Consider the following 21,682-nt stretch of genomic DNA (forward strand, 5'->3'; position numbering starts at 1 on the left):
CTTGTAATCAGTTCCCCCTTTCCCTATATCGCCACTCTCACCACTGGTCCTGAAAGGATCATCTGCCCTGGATTCCCTGTGTTTCCATTTCCTATCTGTACCAGTGTACACCCTCTGGTCTAGCCAGATTTGTAAGATAGAATTGGGATCGTGGTAGTGGTGGTGGGAGGAAGCATTTAAGAACTAGAGGGAAAGTTGTATGTTTCATTGTTGCACTGCACTGGCTCGTTTCCTCCCCACGACCCTTCTTTTAGGGGATGTCCAATGCCTATAGATAGGCTTTCGGTCTCCACTCTGCACACCCCCCCTCATTCACAATGATATGATTTTTGTTCTGATGATGCCTGATACCTCATCCCTTTGACACCTTATGATCGCACAGGCTGGTGTGCTTCTTCCATGTGGGCTTTGTTGCTTCTGAGCTAGATGGCTACTTGTTTATATTCAAGCCTTTAAGACCCCAGACGCTATATCTTTTGATAGCCGGGCACCATCAGCTTTCTTTGCCACTTTTGTTTATGCACCCATTTGTCTTCAGCGATCCTATCGGGGAGGTGAGCACACAGTGATATGATTTTTTTTGTCCTTTGATGCCTGATAACCGATCCCTTCAGCACCTCATGATCACACAGGCTGGTGTGTTTTTTCCATGTGGACTTTGTTGTTTCTCACCTAGATGGCCGCTTTTTTACCTTCAAGCCTTTAAGACCCAGATGCTTTATCTTTTGATAGCCAGGCATACACCATCAGCTATCTTCACCACATTTGCTTATGAACCCTTTTTGTCTTCAGTGATCATGTCAGGAAGGTGAGCATCACAGAATGCTGGCTTGTTAAAACTAAGTGTTCTTGTGTTGAAGGAGTACTAGAGATGAGGCCAAATGACTTACTTTGTTGTTTTATTTAGCTTTATCTGTTTTTTCCATTTAGTAATGTATCTGCATGTCTGTCTAGGTAAGATTGGCAGGATAAATAATTTGGGAATGAAAAGCATGGGACCAATGGTTCCCAGAGGATGCTGGAGAAGGGGAAGTGGGGGTGGGGGTGGGGGGTGGACCAACCCAGGCACATGGGAACAATAAGTGAACTAAAATCAGTGGAAAGAAGAGTGTAGGATGCCTAGTGGTGTTTAATAAAGGACAATATTCTTGTCTTATGATGACCTTCATCCGTGCAAACATGCTCTTCTCCCCCATCCCTGCCCCAACCCCTATCCCACCAAGTGTTTTCTCAAATTGCTTCCCCTGATTGACATTTCCCCCACTTAGAAAACAAAACAAAAAAACAATTCCAGTTGACTATTCACAGCAACCTCAGGTGTACCTGAGCAGATCTGTGCTCCACAGAGTTTTCAACGGTTGATTTTCTGAAGTTGATGGCCATTCCTTTCTTCCAAGGTACCTCTGGGTAGACTTAAATCACCAAACTTTACATTACAGTCAAGTGTGTTAATCATTTATTTTCCCCATGCTGGGATTGTTTCCTTCTCATAACATTTATCGCCCTTGGAGCCACAATTCCTATTGTCAAACGCCTGTCCAATCTTTGTGTGGTTAAATGCTTTCATGAACAATTGTCTTCTTTGCTAGAAAAGAGAACTGTATAGTCCCTGGCTAATATTACTGAACATTCTGATCAATGATTCTATAGAAGAATCCTAATTAAAAGGGAGAACATGCAGGTCAAAATTTCTAATTCTTATGGATTACAGACTTTTTGAAGCCATGGACTCAGAATGAAGCCCTGAAACTACCGCCCTAAGATAATCTTTAAACCTTAAACCAGAACTATCCCCTGACGTCTTCTTCAAACCACACAATAATTTACCCTAATGAGTAAAGAATGTCTGCCTGAGCGTTGTCCTTTTTTTTAACACCTTTCTATATGAGATCAAATTGACAGTAGCAACTCAGAAGAATAGAGTTTATATTAATGGAGGAGAAGAACCAACTCAGAAAACGACAGTGAGAATGATTATATAACTCAAAAATGTAATCAGATCTTTGAATTGTGAATGGAAAACAGCTGAATTGGGGTATGTTCTGCTGTGTATATTCTCAACAAGAAAAATAAAATGAATTTTTTTCTTTTAAACTAAAATTTATTCATAGAATAGTTCATCTGTATCTGATTTGGGAGTTTCTTTTCTTGTTTTATGGTTTACTAGGTGGCTACTGCCAGAAATACCGTATATACTCGTGTATAAGCTGAGTTTTTCACAAAAAATTGCTGAAAAACTGGGGTTCAGCTTATACATAGATCAGTGGTACCCCAGCGAGGTGCAACATCTCTCTGGGCCCGCCCCCGAGGTAACGGGACAAGCACCTGTTATCTCGCGGGTTATTGTCATTTCTCTGCTGTTCATTCAAAGCCCCGCTGACACTGCAGGGCTTTGAATGTTTGCTTACTCACATCTAACCAATCAGAGCTGTCCTATGATGTGGACGGCTCCAATTCGCAGAAGCACCCGTAGTGATTCACTTACACTGGCAGCTGAACTGGTAAGAATGTGTCTGTGGTTGCACTCCGTCTCTCCCCTCTGGTCTTTGTTAATTCACATCCGGACTCCCCTGCCTCTTCCCATGTGGGGGGGGGCAGTTGGGGAGCATTACCATGAAAGTTCTTTTTCAAAGTCTTGTTTTTTATCCTATTAGAAATGGATACTCTTGAACCAAAAGAAAAATGCCAGTCATTTGAGGCTGGTTTCAAAATGAAGGTTGTGTCAAGAGAGCAATAACAGTATTGCAAGTAGGGAATTCTGTGTTGATGAAAAGCAAGTGAGGGAGTGGTGGAAAATGAAGGCTGACTTGGAACAGACTCCAAAAGCTAAAAAAGCTCATCGTGGTTTAACATCTTTTTAGGGGGCTCTAGAGAGTGAATTGCATAAATGGGTTATAGAGTGTCATCAAAATGGTTACTGCGTAACACGCATGGGAATCCACATACATGCTCTACAAATGGCTAAGGATGACAAATATAAAGCACCAGGCATTGAAAAATTTGCTGCTTAAGCAGGATGGTGTACCCGCTTCATGAATAGGTTTGGCCTACTATGTTTGAGACAAAGAACAAAGATTTCCCAGACATTGCTACAAAACCTTAAAGAAAAAATTGTCATTCCAGTCATTTATTATAAAACAAAGAAGGATTTATAATTATGACCTGCAGATATTGGGAATATGGATGAAACTGCCATGACTTTTGATATTCCAAGCAACAGAATTGTGGCAAGTTTAGGAGGAAAAAACATTTTTCTCAAAACCATGGGAAATGAAAAAAACACTTTACAGTTGTTCTATCATGTTTGGCTAATGGAACTAAGCTTTGTCCTGTCATTATTTTTAAAAGAAAGACCTTGCCTAAAAAGATCAATTTCCCACCAAGAATTACTGTGTGTGCACATGTTAAAGGCTGGATGGATGAAGACGGAACAAAAAAATGGCTGGAAGAAATTTGGAACCGATGACCAGGAGCAGGCTTAAAGAAAAAACCATCGTTACTTGTTTGGGATATGTTCAGAGCCCACCTATCCAATGACATGAAAAAAATTGGCAAAATCTAATAAAGTTACTTTTTAGCCATTATTCCAGGTGGGCTTACATCTGTACTGCAGCCTCTGGATGTATCTTTGAATAAGCCTTTTAAAGACCGTGTGTGAAGGATGTGGCATGAATGGATGTCATCTGGTCAAGCCCGACTAACAAAAGGAGGAAATCTCATGAAGCCTGACATAGACTTAATAGCAAAGTGGGTTCGAGATGCATGGGGAAGACATTCCAGAAGACATGGTGCGACATGCCTTCCAGAAATGTAGTCTTAGTAATGCCATGGATGGCAGTGAAGGCTGTGCTTTGTATGAAAATGACAGCAGTGATGGTGATGATGGCAATCTCAGTGAGGACAGCGTCTATGATGACCTCACACCAGCTGAAGCTCTGCATTGGGGTATGGCTGATGATGAGGAATCTAGTTTTGAAGGATTTTAACTCTTTACATTTTAGCTTGGTTGCTGATTGAGCTCAGGGAATAGTACTCTTAAGGTATCTTTGTTGATACCTTATTGTTTTTGTGGAACCCATTTTCCACTTACTGTGCTGGTTTACCAATGTTAAATGACTTGTCCTTTTCTTTATATTTTTTATTTAAAATAAATATGTAAATACATTACCCCACTGATGTCTCAATTTTTAGTAATTTTATTTTCATTTGTTTTGATTATTGAATCTCACCAATAGCTTCTGCATTTTCCACCCTAGGCTTATACTCGAGTCAATCAGTTTTTCTGGTTTCCCGGGTAATAATTAGGTATCTAGGCTTATACTCAGGTCGGCTTTTATTCGAGTATATACGGTAGCTTTTTTTCATCAGAGAATCAGTGCTCCAGTTTTCTTTTCTTACCTATTTTCCCATCTTCAGAAAAGAAGGCTTGTTTAGCATTATCTTTCTAGGTAACCATCTTTGCTGGACATGGTTTTTGGTTTTTTTTTTCAACCATTTTACTAGACATTTTAAAGAATTATAAATTATGTAGCATTCTTAGTAACTTTTGTACTCTTGTGGAGTAATGGTTAACTATACAGCAGTAGTTCATTATAATCTGTATAGAGGAAAATGTTAGGGCTGAAAACGCATCTGAATGTTTAAGAAATAATATATAAGTACGCAATTTTAGTTGTTGGGAGATTTCTCTTCACAAAAGTGTTGTTGCATGCTATCAAGTTGGTATCCAGGAACTAGTCCCTCTTGATAACATGATAACAAAGTATGGGTAGCAAAGTTTTGCTGTTATCACTTCTAAGGAACATTCTGGCTCTACTTCCTCCACGATATATTTGCTTTTCTGGAAACCCGTGTCATGTTCAATATTCTTCTACAACACCATAATCTAAAGTCATCAACTTCTTCAGTCTTCCTTATTCATTGTCCAGCTATTTCAAGCTTGTGAGGTGATTGAAGATACCATAGCTTGAGTCGTGCTCACCTCCGTCCTCCAAGTGACTGCTCTGCCCTTTAACAGTCTAAAGTCTTTGTGGCAGATTTTTCCAAAGCACTATGCCTTTTGATCTCCTGACTACTGCTTCCTAGGGCACTGGTTGTAGATACAACTGAAATTAAAGCCTTGATAACTTCCATCTTTAAATGATGTAGTCATGAGGATTTTTATTTTCTTTATGTGGAGGTGAAATACATGAGGAAGGTCATAGACTTTGATCTTCATAGTAAGGGCTTCAAGTCCTCCTCAGTTTCACCAAGCAAGATTGTGTCATCTGTGTATTATACATTATTGAGTTTTCCTCCAATCCAAATGTTCCTCTTCACCTAGTCCGGCTTCTCGAATAATTTGCTTATTATACAAATTGAATAAGTATGTTGAAATGGTAAAACAATTTCCCATTGTAATTCATAAATTTCTCAGTGGCTATTTTCAGACTTGGATGACATTTTCCTTCTTTCTAATCTGCCTTTATCTGGAACCTCTGCCGTTATCTATCCACTATGGATGACCTTGCTGGTATTTTAAATCCCAGCATCACAGCAGCTTGAAGCCACAACAGTGTGATAAACTGACAGTGAGTGGTAGGCAGATGTTAGAAATCTTCAATTTCTTCAGTTTTGCTTAGTGGTTGATTCATAAATTTGAGTAATAATTATTAACTATTCTGCCTGGTATGCCTGCTTGACTTCAGGATAGACCTTGAAATATTGTTTTTAATAAAATGGCAACTTCATTCATTTTGAATTTATCATTCCTGCCATAGTAGACCATAATATGGTCTGATTCAAAAATGGCTAATATACTTCAGTTAACTAATGCCTAGAATATCAGTCTTTATGTGCTCTATTTCATGTTTTATGATTTCTAATTTCCTAGGTTCATAATACATTCTACTATTTGGATATTTACAGCTGATTCTTCTTATTTTGAGTTGTACAATATCGGTAACTGAAGGTCTTTCTTCAAAGTTTTTCACTGCCCATGTCATTAAAAGTTTAGTCTGCGTTGAGAAGGCAGCTCTTCCAACCTTAGGCACTCAACTTCCAGCACGTTATCAGCCATAGGTTTACTGTGTTATTGATAAGGTTTTCGTTGAGCAGTATTTGTTTGTTTAGGGTTTTTTGTTTCAGAGTTAGAACACCTCTTCCTTTGTCCTAGTCTGTCTTTATCTGGAAGCTCCCTTGGAATTCTCTACTGCGGCTCACCCTTCTGACACTCAAAGTACCAGGGGCTTAGCTCCAGCCCCAGAGTCACTGGTACACCACCAAAGTTGGATCAAATGATAGGAAATATTATGAACTCCAGCACAAATATCAACCAGACCGTGTTTAGCTAAAATAATTAATTTTTTTCTCTTTGATGACAGATATACCAGAGAAGCAGGAGTTCGTTCTCTGGACAGGAAGCTTGGAGCCATTTGCCGAGCTGTTGCTGTGAAGGTGGCCGAAGGGCAGCATAAGGAAGCCAAGTTGGACCGTGCTGATGTGAGCGAAGGAGAAGGTCTGTGAACTTGACCGGTGTGCTAAGGTCTGGTGGCTAGAAGTAAATGGCAAAGTAAACGTAGGTATGAAAGGATGGTGCTGGGTAGTCCGTGGAACAAAGGTACCACTCCACGAATAGACGCATCTACTAATTAATAATTTAACGTTGGATGTATTTTATAAAAAGGGTTCTCTTTTACAAATAATAGTTTTAACTGAAATTATAATCAGTATTATAACATTAAGAATAGAGTAGTTTTCCCCAGATTTGTAACACTGAAATGCTTTATGTGTGGGTTTTGATGTTCTATTTCTTTCTGACTCAGGTAAATGTTGTTTTTCACTCATGCCTTGTATCACAGAAAATCATTCTAGCTTTAGGAAATCCAAGCTGTCCAGGTATTAAAAAGGCAGATCTTTACTCTTTGGAATAGCTTCATGTGTTTTTTCCACACATTTTTCCATACATGTAGTTTATATTATATTCTCAAAAATACATAATCTTGGAGGTGGAGATAGGAAGGGTCATGGAAACAGTTCTCTCACTAAAATTATCAAACGTGGACATTTCATTTGGCAACCAGTACAATAAGGATTAGTTCATGCAATAAAAAGTTTGCCGATAACAAATACATGAAAAAATGCTCACAATTATTAACCATCCGGGAGATGTAACTCAAAACAACGATGAGATACCACCTTGCAACAACAACGATAGCCCAAGTTTAAAAACAAAACAAAATAGAAAACGACAAATGCTGGAGAGGTTGCAGAGAAATGGGAACTCTTATACACTGCTGTTGGTTTTGTAAACCATTGTGGAAAACAATATGGCACTGCCTAAAACAACTGGGAATAGAATCCCATACAACCCAGCAATCCCTTTGTGGGTATATGCAATGCCTTTGTGGGTATATGCAATGCCTTTGTGGGTATATGCAATCCCTTTGTGGGTATATGCAATCCCTTTGTGGGTATATGCAATCCCTTTGTGGGTATATGCAATCCCTTTGTGGGTATATGCAATCCCTTTGTGGGTATATGCAATCCCTTTGTGGGTATATGCAATCCCTTTGTGGGTATATGCAATCCCTTTGTGGGTATATGCAATCCCTTTGTGGGTATATGCAATCCCTTTGTGGGTATATGCAATCCCTTTGTGGGTATATGCAATCCCTTTGTGGGTATATGCAATGCCTTTGTGGGTATATGCAATGCCTTTGTGGGTAAGAAACACCACCCAAGCGTGCATGCTTTCCCGTGTTTACTGAAGCACAGTCTGCAATAGCAGGAGTCTGGAGACAGCGCAAACGCCCATGAATAGAAGAATGGCTAAAGAAGCTCTGGTATGGGACCACATGGGATATTACGCATCGTTCTCTGAAAACAGCACTGACGCCACAAAGCACATCATGACACGGATAGACCTGGAAGCTGTTGTGCTGAGTGAAGTTAGTCCATCACAAAAGGGCAAAGATTGTCAAGATGGTATGCTTATGATCCGTGTATTATTCCTGTGTTTGTACATCTTAAACACTACTTGATCAGAGGAGGCCTCACCTCAGCTGGGGTCAGTTTTCATGTTGTGAAAGGGATAAGACAAATCAGTTCTTGCTATATGTACACTGTTCCCCCAAAAGTAAGACATCCCCCCAAAATAAGACCTACTTACAGTTTTGCCTCTCGCTGAAATATAAGGTATCCCCCAAAAATAAGTCCTCCCCAATAATAAAGCCCCCCGAAGCTACCATAACTCTGGACCGTAGCGGCGGGCACTGCTGTGCGGAGCAGACAGGAAGTGCAAGGTCTCTTTTAATCAGAGAGCCCCCGCTGCCGCCTGCTGCTCGCTCTGCCCTGACAGAGTATGGGCGGGGCAGGAGTAACAAGAAATTCTTGATACTGTAGGATTCACAGTTTGTCTGGTTTTGCTGGTTTATGATGACAACTACTACTGTACCATGTACAGGTAATAAATTTCCTTTTTTGTTGTTGTTCAACAATAAATATGTACCATATTCTTCTTCATGGAAAAGTAAGACATCCCCTGAAAATAAGACCTAGCACATCTTTGGGAGCAAAAATTAATATAAGACACTGTCTTATTTTCGGGGAAACAGGGTAGGATTGTTCCACCTTCACCACAAATCAATACATACACGCCTTCCAAGAATGCTTAGGGGGGGGGACGAAAGAGTGCTCAGTGAAATGATTTAAAAAGAGAGAGAGTGCTCAGTGAACTTAATAGAAATTCAAGTCCAGAAATGAGCAGGAGGAGTCTTGTCTATCTCAGAGAAAGTGATCTCCCTCGTTGTTGTTAAACCAGTAGGGGCAACTTGCCATTTGGAAAATCTCTTAAAGCTTGTAATGTTACCCCTAGTGGAAGAATGTGTCCCGTATTCCTAATCAGGCACTTTTGACTTAAATTCTGTTCAGCTCTTAGTGACCTGGCCTTCATGTTACAGACAACCAGGGTTTTCAATTTTGCCCATTTACAGCACATAGCATCCTTCATAGACCACACCAGGAGGCTTCAGTTTGGAAACTCTGCTAAGTGAACTGCACTTTCCCTTAAACTTTACCTGTTGGAGATTATAGGAACTGAGATTCTCCTTTGAATTTAATGTTGAAATGTCCTAGTGTGAGAAGAAGCAGATGACAACTACCCGGAAGTTATGAAGTTAGAAGTTATTGGACTTTGGTTCAAATCTCTGTGCTTTGAGGGTGACCAATAACGTGAGACTACCATGTTTGCTATATTCATGCTCTCGCTATACTTTTTAATAAAATGCCTTAATCCAGCAGACACAGTTTTGCCTTAGTGAACAAATAAGTGTTATTGAAACTTTTTCCCTATCTCCAGCACTCATTATACATGGAAATAGTGTTCAGTCACTAAAATTTTTTATACATCAACAATCCATGTAATCTAGCCTAAAAATCTGTGTACATGTGTACTTTCATTTTCTCAAGAATACTTTAAATTCTATATATCATTGGCTAAATGAATGAGCCTATTAATGTAAGTGCCATGTGCCTCATGGGGACTGTTTACAATATTCTGCAAATGATACCAATGTCTCTAAAGTGGGCCAGAGTTGAACTCACACTTAACCATGAGCCCGGGTTCTCAATTAGCTCTTTTGATGTGGCCCTGCTCAACATCTGCCCTCACCAGAGATCACTGAAGACACGGTGCTGTCACAGAGTGTGGGGAAGAACGCAGATGGAGCCAGGCTGTCAGACGTCATAACCCCTGTGATCGTCACGGCTTGTCTTAAAACAAGCAACCATCTAAGTGAAGTGTCCGCTAAGTCCACAGGAAAGAAGCAAACTAACCTGTTTCATCCAAGAATAATAAAACCCAAGACCGGAGTGTTTTTGTTTTGTTTGTTTTAATGGAGTTTTTAATGTTGCTTTTTGCTTTTTATTTTTAATGAAACCCAAGATAGGTAAATCCAGAGACAGTAACTAGATTAATAATTTCTTAGGTTATGGCAGGGAAGGTTAGAAGGAAATTGGGAACTAATAAGAATGAGAATAAAATATTCTAAAAGTGATCTTGGTGGTGCCTGCACTCCCCTTTTTAATATATTTAAAACACTGGGTTATGTGGTATATGAACCATGTCAATAGAACTTAGGAAAACAAAGCTGTGCAGATGCTAATCCTGGAAGATTAAATGTAACATCTATAAATAGAGAAGAAAACTACTTGCTGACTTTTTTTTTAAACTACTTGCTTTAGGGAACATGACTAGAATAGGGCATTGAAAATCGTGTTGGTAGTAAAACGATTGATTGGCTGTGTGATCATTCCCATAGCTCTCCCCAGAGAGAGTTGAGTAACTGAACCATGATTTGTGGTAGACTTGATAGAATCGATACAAGAATCTGACCCAGTTCCCTTGCTACACACAATACATTTAGAAAGAGCAGTAGCAGGGAAAGCTATGAATAATACTTAGACCTAGCCAAACACTCTAAGGGTTTGTTTCCAGGGCCTGGGGGCTCAGGATCACGGCCTCAGAGGAGTAAGATACCAAGCTCAAAGGGCAAAGTGTTGTCTAGAGAGACAGTATTCTGCTTCCTATTTTGGTGTGTAACAACTGGGATTTTAAAACCTATCATGGCCATCACAGGTGGTTTCTCCCTGTCTGGAGAAAAGCATGAAGAAATTGAAGACAATGGAAAAATTAGCCCAGTGGATGAATAGATCATGCAAATGCTAGTCTCCAAGATCTGGAAACCAGAAGAGCTTCAGTAGTATCTGGATACCGCTACCAACTGCTCTGAGAGGGATCGCATTAAAACCCTGGATAGAATGGTAGAAAATGCGGAACAAATCCCCAAATCATAAAAAGCGACGAGCTTGTTTGTCAGATAAATTATAGCCCTCCCTTTGTCACCCTTCAGGTCTGGAACTGAAACCACCCACTGGCTCACTGTTCAGCCAAATAATAGACAACATTAGGGAGTAGGCAAACTTCTTAAGACACAATCATTTGAGATAAAAAAGCCAGCATTTCCCTGAGGAACAAGATCAAAGGGTTTAGGAATGTATGAGGCATGGAAACGAGAAACAAAGGAATAAGTGATGTTACATTGTGGGCGCTGCAATCAATGACACGGAAAAAATGCACAAATTGTTAAATGATAAACTTATCTATAAGCCTTTGTGTTGGACAGGGTTCTCTAGAGAGACAAACCAGATTGCTAGTAATTATATATAAATATATTTATAAAGATAGATATATAATACAAGAAATGAACCATAAAAGTATATACAGATAGATACTACAAGAAATTAGCGGTTAAATTATAAAGCAGTGAGACACTAGCAGTCCTTTAAGGCTTGAGGGCCGCCAGTTGCCAGACCCCTTCTGTAGAGAGAACTGGGCTATATATACCCAGGCAGCAAACAGCAAGGCAGGTTCCAACTGTCATCAACTGTCAGTCCCCAGCTCCAGAGATGAACATTCCAATCGTGTGGGCTTAAAGGGACTCAACTTACAGTGACACAGCCCATAGGCTAGGCATCCCACAGGTAGTGTACCCCTTTAAACTGAGGCACAGAACAACCAAGGCGAGGCTCACCGAGCCATTTATCCCTCTGCCCTTCAGCTAATCCTACTTGTGTTTATCGGCCAGGCTAGCACAATAAACTATCGCAGCCTTCATCCAATTCACAATAAAATCAACAATAAATAAATAAATAGGAATGTTAGAGCCGAAGGGAGAAGGATAGGGCAGAAAGACTAACAAGCACAGCTTAGCAGCAGAGTAGACTTTCACATGACACTCCTGTGAGTGAGTAGGGTGCTTCAGCCCTGCTCCCACTGTCCTGCAGGTGTCGTGCTGTGCCCCTGGTCCTGGCTCACAGCTACCCTGTGTGCAGCCGAACAAACACTGCCCGGTCCTGTCCATCCTCAAAATCTGGTGTTTGCATTTTTTCAGCCACTGTGTGGAACATGCCCTTGAGGATCTTCCTCTCTTTTTCCTATTTCAGCAAGCACGCTTTCTCTCTCAGCGAGAGGCTCCTCATGATGCCATAGCCAAATTGCATTGAGACGGTCTCACCACGCTCTCTTCACAGCGAAGTCCGGCTACACTTCCTCCAAGACAGTTTGTTCTTCTGGCAGCCCATAGTATATTTAATAATCTTTGCCAACACCATAATTCAGAGTCATCAGGGATTTTTTTTCAGTCTTATTTTCCCTTTTTCCATCTTTCCTGTGCATAAGAGATGATTGGAAACACCATGGGTTTTCCCCCCAGATTTCCCAATGCTGTATTTCATTTGATGGTTTAACTGCTGCTGTCTTAAATGTTGACTGTAGAATCAAGTAAAAATTAAATCCTGACAATTTAATTATTTTCTTCGTGTATCATAATATTGCTTATTGATTCAGTTGTGAGGATTTTTGTTTTCTTTTTGTGGAGGTGTGAGCCTTACAGAAGACTGTGTTATGTTCAAATCAATAGTTGATTCACATCCTCTTTGCTTTCAGTAAGCAGAGTTGTATCATCTGCATATCAAAGGCTGTTAATCTGGCTCATCAGACAGACAGATGGAAGGCGCACAGTGCAAGGCTACAAACCTGGTGCACACCTGCCTTCGTTCTCAAGCATTCGGAACCTTGCGTTTGAGCAGCTGCCTCTGGCTCCATTCCATATGAATACAATTAAGTGTTCTGAAATTCCCATTCTTCTGAATGTTGTCCATAATTTGCTGTGATCCACGTAGTTGTTTGATTTTGTTTAGTCAGCGAATGCAAGGTAAATACATACTTAGATTCTCTTCTTTGGGTCAAGGTTCACCTAATATCAGTGTGATAGCCCTTGCTCTGAGTCTGTACTGTGTTGGACTTCGATTTCTCACAGCTCCAGGTCAATTTTTGCTGCAAGCATTTTTTAGTTTTCTTCAGGACAATTTTACTTGCATGTGCTAGTGAAGACTGTTTGATAATTTCCACACTCTGTTGAATCGCTTTCCTTGGAATAGGTCCAAATGCGAATCTCTTCCCCTTAGTTGGCAAAGTAGTTATCTTCAGAGTTCTTGGCCTAGCACTGCCTCCAATGTTTGTTGAATCATTCCAATTGGTATTTCATGAATTCTTGGAGCTTTGTGTTTTGCATAGGGATCCTAAATATAAAACCTCCCTGGTTGATTTTCTCTAGAGAGTAAACTTCACATCTCTTCTTGAATTAGAATCAGGTAGTTAACTAGTGGGAGCCCTGGTGGCCCAATCGCAAACCAAAAGGTGACTGGTGTAAGCCCACCAACCACCCTAAGGGAGAAAACTGTGAGTCTGCTCCAATGAAAGATGTATAGCCTTGAAAACCCTGTGGGACGATTCTCCTCTCTCAAACAGGGTTCATATGAGTTGAAGTCAACCTAGTAGCAGTGGATTTGTTTTTGTTTTAGTTCCTTTATTAAGGAACTCCGGTGGCACAATAGGAGCACTAGTGGTGGCATGGTTACGCCTGGCACTATGATCTGAAACTATCAGCTGCTCCACCAGAGAAAGATGGGACTTTCTACTTCCATAAAAAGTTAGTCTTGAAAACTCACAGGGGCAGTTCTACCCTATTCTCTAAGGTCATTAAGAGTTGGCGTTGACTCGGTGGCAGTGAGTTGAGTGAGTCTGGTAGCACAATACCTAGGCTCTCAGTTACTAACTGTAAAGTTAGCAATTCAAATCCACCAGCTGTGCTTTCTGGCAGAAAAGATCTATCCATTAGCCTGGGAATCCCTCTTGGGTAGTTCTACTCTTTCCTATGGAGCCTCTGAGTTGAGCTAGACAGCACACAACAATAGCACTTATTACTGTATTAGCAATAGTGGTAGAGACTATGAACTATAATTATTTCTTACATAGCCTTGACGTGTTTTTCGTCACACCTCTCACCAATACTTTTTTTAAAATAAATCATTTTATTGGGGCCTCTTACACAACAACCCATACATCAATTGTATCAAGCACATTTGCACATATGTTGCCATCATCATTTTCAAAACATTTTCTTGCTACTTGAGCCCTTGGTATCAGCTCCTCTTTTTTTCCCTCCCTCTCCCACCCTTCTACCCTCATGAACCCTTGATAAATTATAAATTAGTATTATTTTCATATCTTACACTGACTGCTGTCTCCCTTCTCCCACATTTCTGCTGTTTGTCCCCCGAGGGGGAAGGGGTAGTATTACATGCTGATCATTGGGATCAGTTCCCCGTTTGTCCCCCTTTTACCCTCAACTTCCCTCTATCCTCATGGTATCGCTACTCCCATTACTGTCCTTGAGGGATTTATCTTTCTGGATTCCGTGTGTCGAGAGCTCTTATCTGTACTAGTGTACATGCTCCAGTCTAGCCTGGTTTGTATGGTAGAACTGGGGTCATGATAGTGGGAGTTGGGTGGGGGAAGTGTTAAGGAACTAGAGGAATCTTGTGTGTTTCATTGGTGATATACCGCACCCTGGCTGACTCATTCCTTCCTTGTGACCCTTCTATGAGGTAATGTTCAATTATCTACAGATGGGCTTTGGGTCTCCACTCCAATCCCCATCGTTTGCATCGATATAATTTTTAATTTTGGGTCTCCTGATACCTGATCCCATGACACCTTATGATCACATAGGCTGGTGTTCTTTTTCCATGTGGGCTTGATTGCTTTCTTTCTAGGTGGCCGATTGTTTCACTTCAGCCTTTAAGACCCCAGACGCTATATCTTTTAATAGCCGGACACCATCAGCTTTCTTCACCACCTTTGCTTATGTACCCATTTTGATTTCAGCAATCGTGTCAGAAAGGTGAGCATCACAGAATGCCAGCTTAGCAGAACAAAATGTTCTTGAGTTGAGGGAGTACTCGAGTAGAGACTTAATGTCCGTCTGTTACCTTAATACTTAACATTCAAGCGTGTACATAGACCTATATCCCTATCATTTTATATATATGAATATGTTTACATATGTACATGCCTATATTTATACCTCTATAAATGTATTTTGCCACCTAGTTCTTTCCTCTATTTCTTTTATGTTCCCCCTGCCCTACTATCATTTTTGACCTTCATTTGGCAATCAGTAATTCCTCTCAGCCACATTGCACTTGATCAAACCCCGCCAGGCATTCTGTGCCCTCCTTGCCATGAATTTTAGATTTCTTGTTGTTCCCTTGCCCCTGGGTGTATTGACTCCTTCTCACCCCACTCCCCTTTCCCTCACCTCCTCCTCTCCTATGGAGCCATCCGCCGTGTTTTCTCCTTGGGATTGTATAGCCTGCCTTTAAATAGTTCCAGGTCTGTCTACTGACCCTTATGAAACATTTTCCAATTGGGTCTGGTGAAGTGCCAATCCCTGCCCACCGATTCCAAAGTCTATTTTTGGGATTCCTCCGGGTTTCATTGTTTTTCTTCCCTTGCAGCTCTGTTGCCGCTCCCTTCGTATTTCACCCCTGTGGGGGTAGGGGTCAGACCGGGCATAATTCCTACACTGTGTCTCCAGTACTGTCCCCATAGCTCTTTGGGGCAGTGAGGAGTTACATTGCGTCTTGTGGTGGGGCTGGCCCTACGGTCGTCTCTGTGCATTAACTACTCCGAGCAGGAATGTCGTGCTCGAGGCTTGGTCTCACCAGTATTTTTATGGGTACCTCAGACTCCTGAATCTCTGCAGCTCTCTGTGGCTCAAATTTGAGAACTCATTGATTCCTCCACTATCAATCTTCCAGAATATGCCTAATCTCTTCTGCTTTGTCTTTTCATTCTTCTGTGTGTGTTTATACTTTTAAAACATTTTAAACTATTATTTAAGTCGTGTTTGAAGAAGAATATAGAGACAAACATATGCAGAAAACCATTTTCAGGAGTCTGATTTTTTTTTTAATATCCTAAGCAATTAACAGCCGATCAAGAATGGAAATCACAGCGACTGTGGGGAACTGGGAGGCAGTTTTCCTCCTAACCCCCTCCCCCTCTAAATATAAAAAGTTTTCATCTTGATGCTTCTTAATTTACCCAATTTATTCTCACAGCACTCTTTGTGCTGTGACTTTAAATAACTGAACCTGCCCTTTTGCTCTCTTCTCTGTAAAAAGAGTGAAGTGAGTGTAGCTAACACACTTAGAAAATTGTATTTGAGATGATGTTTTAGATTCTTAATTGCCTTTTTCCTTTCTGATTTCTGGTTTTCCTCTCTGGTGATTAAAAACACATGGCCAAAGCCCTGTTTTACATTTGTGCCTGTCTTTGGCCCAAGGACACAGATGGTGCATGTATTCAATTTTGCATACCAAGAACTTTCTCTGTAAAGGGCTGGGCAGACGTCCATTTGTTCAAGTACTCATGAACCTGTGTCTTCGAGTCAGACTTCAACTCATAGCACCCCATGTGACACTAGAATGACGCTACAGGGTTTTCTTGGCCTTGGTGTTTACAAAAGCAGATCATCAGCTCTTTCTCCCATGGAGCCGCGGAATGGGCTTGAACTGCTGACCTTTAAGTTAACAGCTCAGAGCTTAGCCATTGTACCACCAAGGCTCCCAATTAAGTAAAGCCTCCTGGTATTTCTTTTAATGTTTTGGGGGACTCGTACACCTCTTATCAAAATCCACACATCCATCCATTGTGTCTAGCCAATTTGTACATTTGTTGCCATCATCATTTTAAAAACACTTTCTTTCCTCTTGGGCCCTTGGTATCAACTCATTTTTCCCCACCCTTACTCCCTCCCTCCCTCTTGAACCCTTGATAATTTATAGATTTTTTTTTTCATGTCTTAAACTGACCGATGTCTCCCTTCACCCACTTTTCTGTTGTCCTTCCCCCTGGGAGGACGTTATAGGTAGAACATTGTGATCGGTCCCCTTGTCTCCCTCCACCTTTCCCTTCTTCTCCTAGTATGGCTACTCTCAATATTGATCCGGAGAAGTTATCTTTCCTGGATTCCCTGTGTTTCCAGCTCTTGTCTGTACCCAGTGTACATGCTCTGGTCTAGCCAGATATGTAAGGTAGAATTGGGGTCATGATAGTTGCAGGGAGGAAGCATTAAAGAACGAGAGGAAAGTTTGCTATACTGCACCCTGGCTGGTCATCTCCTCCCCGGGTGCCATCTGTAAGGGGATGTCCAGTTGCCTACAGATGGACTCTTGGTTTCCACTCTGTACTTCCCTCATTCACAATGATATGATTTTTTGTTTGGGGTCTTTGATGCCCGATACCTGATCCTATTGACAGACAACTCATGATCACATAGGCTGGTGTGCTTCTTCCATGTGGGCTTTGTTGCACCTCAGCTTGATAGCCACTTGTTTGTCTTCAAGCCTTTAAGAGCTGGGCACGATCAGTTTTCTTCACTACATTAGCTTATGTACCTGCCTTGTCTTCAGTGATCGTGTTGGGAAGGTCAGCATCATGAAATGCCAGGTTAATAGAACAAAGTGTTCTTGCAGTGAGGGAGTACTTGAGTAGAGGCCTGATGCCCCCTGGTATTTTTATTGTGATTGTCTTGACTCTTTAAATCACTTTGGGGAGTATTGACAATTTGATATCATATCTTACAAATTATAACACAATCTACAATTCATTTATGTACTTATAAGTAAAATATTTTATGATTTTTTAGTGTAGACTTATTTGTTTATATCTATTTATTATTGTAAATTATTATTTTAAATTTATTTTTTGTTACTAGTATATTGAAAACATATCTCACAAATGTACCAAACTGATGAATTCTAATATCTGTAGATTCCTGTGGATTTTCTACATAAACATTTCAGCAGTACAAATGCAAATCATGTAAGGTTTGACTACTTCTTTTTCATCTAGTACTCCTCTTACTTCACTTTTCTTTCTAATGTCCTAACTCAGATACATGTTGGACAGAAGTAATGATAATAAACAAAGTAAACAGGAAAAAGCCTGTGAAATTGCCAACATGTATAGCCTTTAGGACACCACTCATCGTGTAATTGACTATTATAAAATTTTATTTGAATAGAACCATCAATAGACATCTAATTTGACCTGGATCACTTTATAACCTCCTTTATTACTTCCCCCAATGAGCATGACCATATTTTACACAGATCATATGTGTCATGTCTTTTTTCCTCCTCAACCACACGACCCCATCATGCATTATATTGTGGACATGCTAAGTATATGTTACATGTCTGGGCATACTACTTGTGAAAAATTACAGGATGCCTTGCCCAGTTCATATCTTGGCTACCTATATTCTGGTCTATAGGAAAATCAAATCTTTACATTGGAAAAGGGACTAGTTGTAGGGTTATGAGGCATGAGCTTTAAAACATGATATCAGGGAAGATTTCCTAGGACTTGTACTGATCACAGAACATTAGGCTAGCTAAGTCAGTAGACTCCCAATTCTATGACAATCACTGTTCAATCTGGATTCCATCTTGACAGCGTTTCCTTTGACTTGTATTGTTTCTTTAGTATGTTTGCCTTATGTAGGAAAGTAAAAGCAACCTCATGTAGTAGAAGAACCCAGCCCCCTACCTCTGGATCAGTTCTGACTTAGTAACCCTCTAAGGCAGAGTAGAGCTGCTCCCCTGCGTCTCCGAGACGGAAAAGCCTCGTGTTTTTTTCTTGCAGACCTGCTGGTACTTTCAAACTGATGACCTTGCAGTTAGCAGCCCAACACAACCACTGTGCCACCCACCAGTGGAATAAACTACCTAAAAATATCCTTAATTCCTCGGTGTGCCATTTCTAGAAAACGTCAGTGTTCAACTATATCGGAATTTTACAACATGAGTTCTTCTCATAAGGAGCCCTTGTTACAGGGGCAGTTCTCCCCTGTCCTCTAGGCTCACTGTGAGTTGGCATCAACTCAGCGGCAGAGAGTTGGGCGGGAGTTGCTTTTATTGAGGGGGTTCCCCCCATTTGTTGAGTACTCCTCAAATACTTGTAAAGGTTGGACATTGAGTAAGGAAGACCCAAAAAAAAAAAAGAAGAATTAATACATTTGAATTGTGGTGCTGGAGAAGAATATTGAAAGTGCTTCAAGGACAAACTAGTCTGTGTTGGAAGTAGTACAGCCAGTATGCTCCTTGGAGGCTAGTATTGCAGGACTTCGTCTTACATGCTTTGCACATACTGTCAGGAGACACCACTCGCTGGAGGACGTAATTCTTGGTAACGTGGAGCGGCAGGGAAGACAAGGAAGCCCTTCAACGAGATGGATGGACACCACGGCTGCAACAGTGGGCCCGGGCACAGGAACAATTGTGAGGATGGCGCGGGACCAGGCAGGGCTTTGTTCCGTTGTGCATGAGGCTGCTATGGGTCGGAACTGACTGGTAGGCACCTAACAACAACATTCCATGTTCATTAACTTAAATTCTTCTAGTACCACACGGTTGGTCAGAATATGCTGCGTGGGGGAAATGTGTCTGCTATTTAAGCAAATCGACCAGTGTGGGAGTGTTGAAATGCCATATGTTGTTGTGTTGTGGAAGATGGGCTTTCTACCCCTGTAAACAATCATAGTCTCGGAAACCCACAGGGGGTCATTATGAGTCAGCATTGACTCAATGGCTATGAGCCACAGGTTGTGTTACAGCTAATTGGATTTTCCAAACAATTCAAACAAACTCAGACTCACTGCCATCAAGTTGATTCTGACTCATATCAAACCTGTAGGTTAGGGTGGAACTAACTGGACCTGCGGGTTTCAAAGACTGTCTCTCTACAAGAGTAGAAAGCCTTATCTGTGATTAGCAGCCCCACGAGGGGCCTTATGCTACCAGGTCTCGTTGCAAACAATCCAAGATGATAATACATTTAGATCTGGAGAGTAAGACTTTCTGCACCAAATCCTTTTCACGTGGCCAGGATATTCGTTAAGCATGTTGTATCCTGCAGTAGATGTTGGCAGGGAGAGGGGAGTGGAGGGAGGAGGGAGGGCCCAAATCTCCTCTGGCTTCCTGTTGCCAACTGGCCAGAGTCAGACGTGCCTCCACACTCGATCTTACCTACTCTGACAGCTCCCACAGAAATCTGCTTCTCTGCTGGGTTCAATAAATTGTCAGCAATGGCTACATAGAACTCGTAGATGCAACTGTAGGGGTTTTTTAGGGAAGTTAATAGGCTACCACAGTCAAACTTATTAAACAATAAGGTTACAGTTATTGTTCACATTAACACCTCTCCTTAGCCAGCAGCCAAGTCTACCCAGTCCACAGCCTCTCAGCCACATGGTCCCTTGGCTTCTGCTTGAAGTCCACTGTCACCCTGTTTCACACTCCGTAGTCCCGTGGTAATGCTCCTCTTGCTCTGTCTCGTGGTCCCATGCCACGCTCTCCGATGCCTCTGGACTCAGCCGCCAACACTTAGACAGAGATCTGGAAAGTACTCTCCAATAGTCTTTGGCTTTCTCTGCACGAAGGTTTTTCTTGGCATTCAATTTATAGATTCATAGAGTCCTCCATTCAACCAGTTTCTTAAAAAAAGAAAAAATGATGATAGCACAAATATCTTGGCAGCCCCAGTCTGCAACTTGAACTCAACTGCACTAGCACACTCACTCTGCTAGGGAGATCGTTTCCTGGAAATGTTCAACTTCTTTATCTTAAATGTTAACATACAATTGGAAACATTTAGGAAACATTTCTAATATGTTTTTAAGATACCATGTTGTCTCCTTTTCTGGCTTCTGAAAAGAAGGCTTTCAAGACACTTTGTATCTATACTCAGTTGGCTTAAAGGTAAATAATTATAAAAATTGACAAAATCACTTATAATGTCAACATGTCATCTCACTTTCCAAAGTTGACTCGGCTAAAAAAACCTGTTTTTATAACTACAACCTTACAAACTATTCTATTCCCCCCAAACAAAAGCTGAATATACACATACACATGTATGCTGAAGAGTTGAAAAGTAAACATCGTTCTTCCTTTTTGATTCATACATGCCATCTCTGCCAGGCAGACAGTACTGTACTCGGTAGCATAGCGCCTGTACTCTCCACACAGATACTCACACTTCAGCAAACTGAACTGTGGTAAAATTACAATGAAGCAAGTTTCATTTTGCTTTCATTTAATAATACAAGAACTCAGTGTCACATGTGATTCATCTGTTAGAAAAAAATCAGTGCTTAATTTTTTTAATCACTCAGTAATAATTTTGCTTAAACATATTTGTATTTACTCAATAAAATTAACATTAAGAACAGTACTTTGGGAAAATAAAAGTACCAATTAAAAATTTTAGCAATATGTCATTTATTCACAGATGTTATTAAAATTTAGAGAATTAAATTTTCCAAATGTCATTCAACAGATCATGACGGAGTGTTTATATGAAGTACTGTGGTGAGTTTCCTCTAGTCTGACTTTATTTTTACACACGAGGAAACTGGAACCCAGTATTTTACCCAGTTCGTGTTCCCTAAATATTGCTTATTTGAACAATATTTTAATCAATGTCTGGGTTATGGTGATATCTTCAGTCTGAGAAATTTTCTAGAAACAATGAGAAATAAGATTAGAAAGGTTATTTTATTTGGCAGAATATTGGGATGGATATTGAATGTAACTCATAGGAGTGTAGGGATTTAATTTGTGACTAAAATCTAGCAAAGATGCTTAAGTTTGGAAGTGGTATTTTAGAGTTCTGAAAAATGAGAAGTAGTGAATAAAATGGATTATAGGAAAACTAAGCAGAAAGCCCAAT

The 21,682-nt window shown here is 40.7% G+C and overlaps 1 protein-coding gene across 1 annotated transcript in view; it reads left to right on the forward strand.

Annotated features, from left to right (window-relative positions):
• LONP2 (lon peptidase 2, peroxisomal) overlaps nucleotides 1-21,682 on the forward strand; it is a 154,699-nt gene that overhangs the window by 106,646 nt on the left and 26,371 nt on the right. The window contains exon 11 of the mRNA XM_075537182.1: nucleotides 6,363-6,496. Coding sequence (XP_075393297.1) covers nucleotides 6,363-6,496 — 134 coding nt within the window. The remainder of the gene's footprint in view (nucleotides 1-6,362; nucleotides 6,497-21,682) is intronic.

This window comes from Tenrec ecaudatus, chromosome 18, assembly GCF_050624435.1.
Source record: "Tenrec ecaudatus isolate mTenEca1 chromosome 18, mTenEca1.hap1, whole genome shotgun sequence".
NCBI lineage: Eukaryota > Metazoa > Chordata > Mammalia > Afrosoricida > Tenrecidae > Tenrec > Tenrec ecaudatus.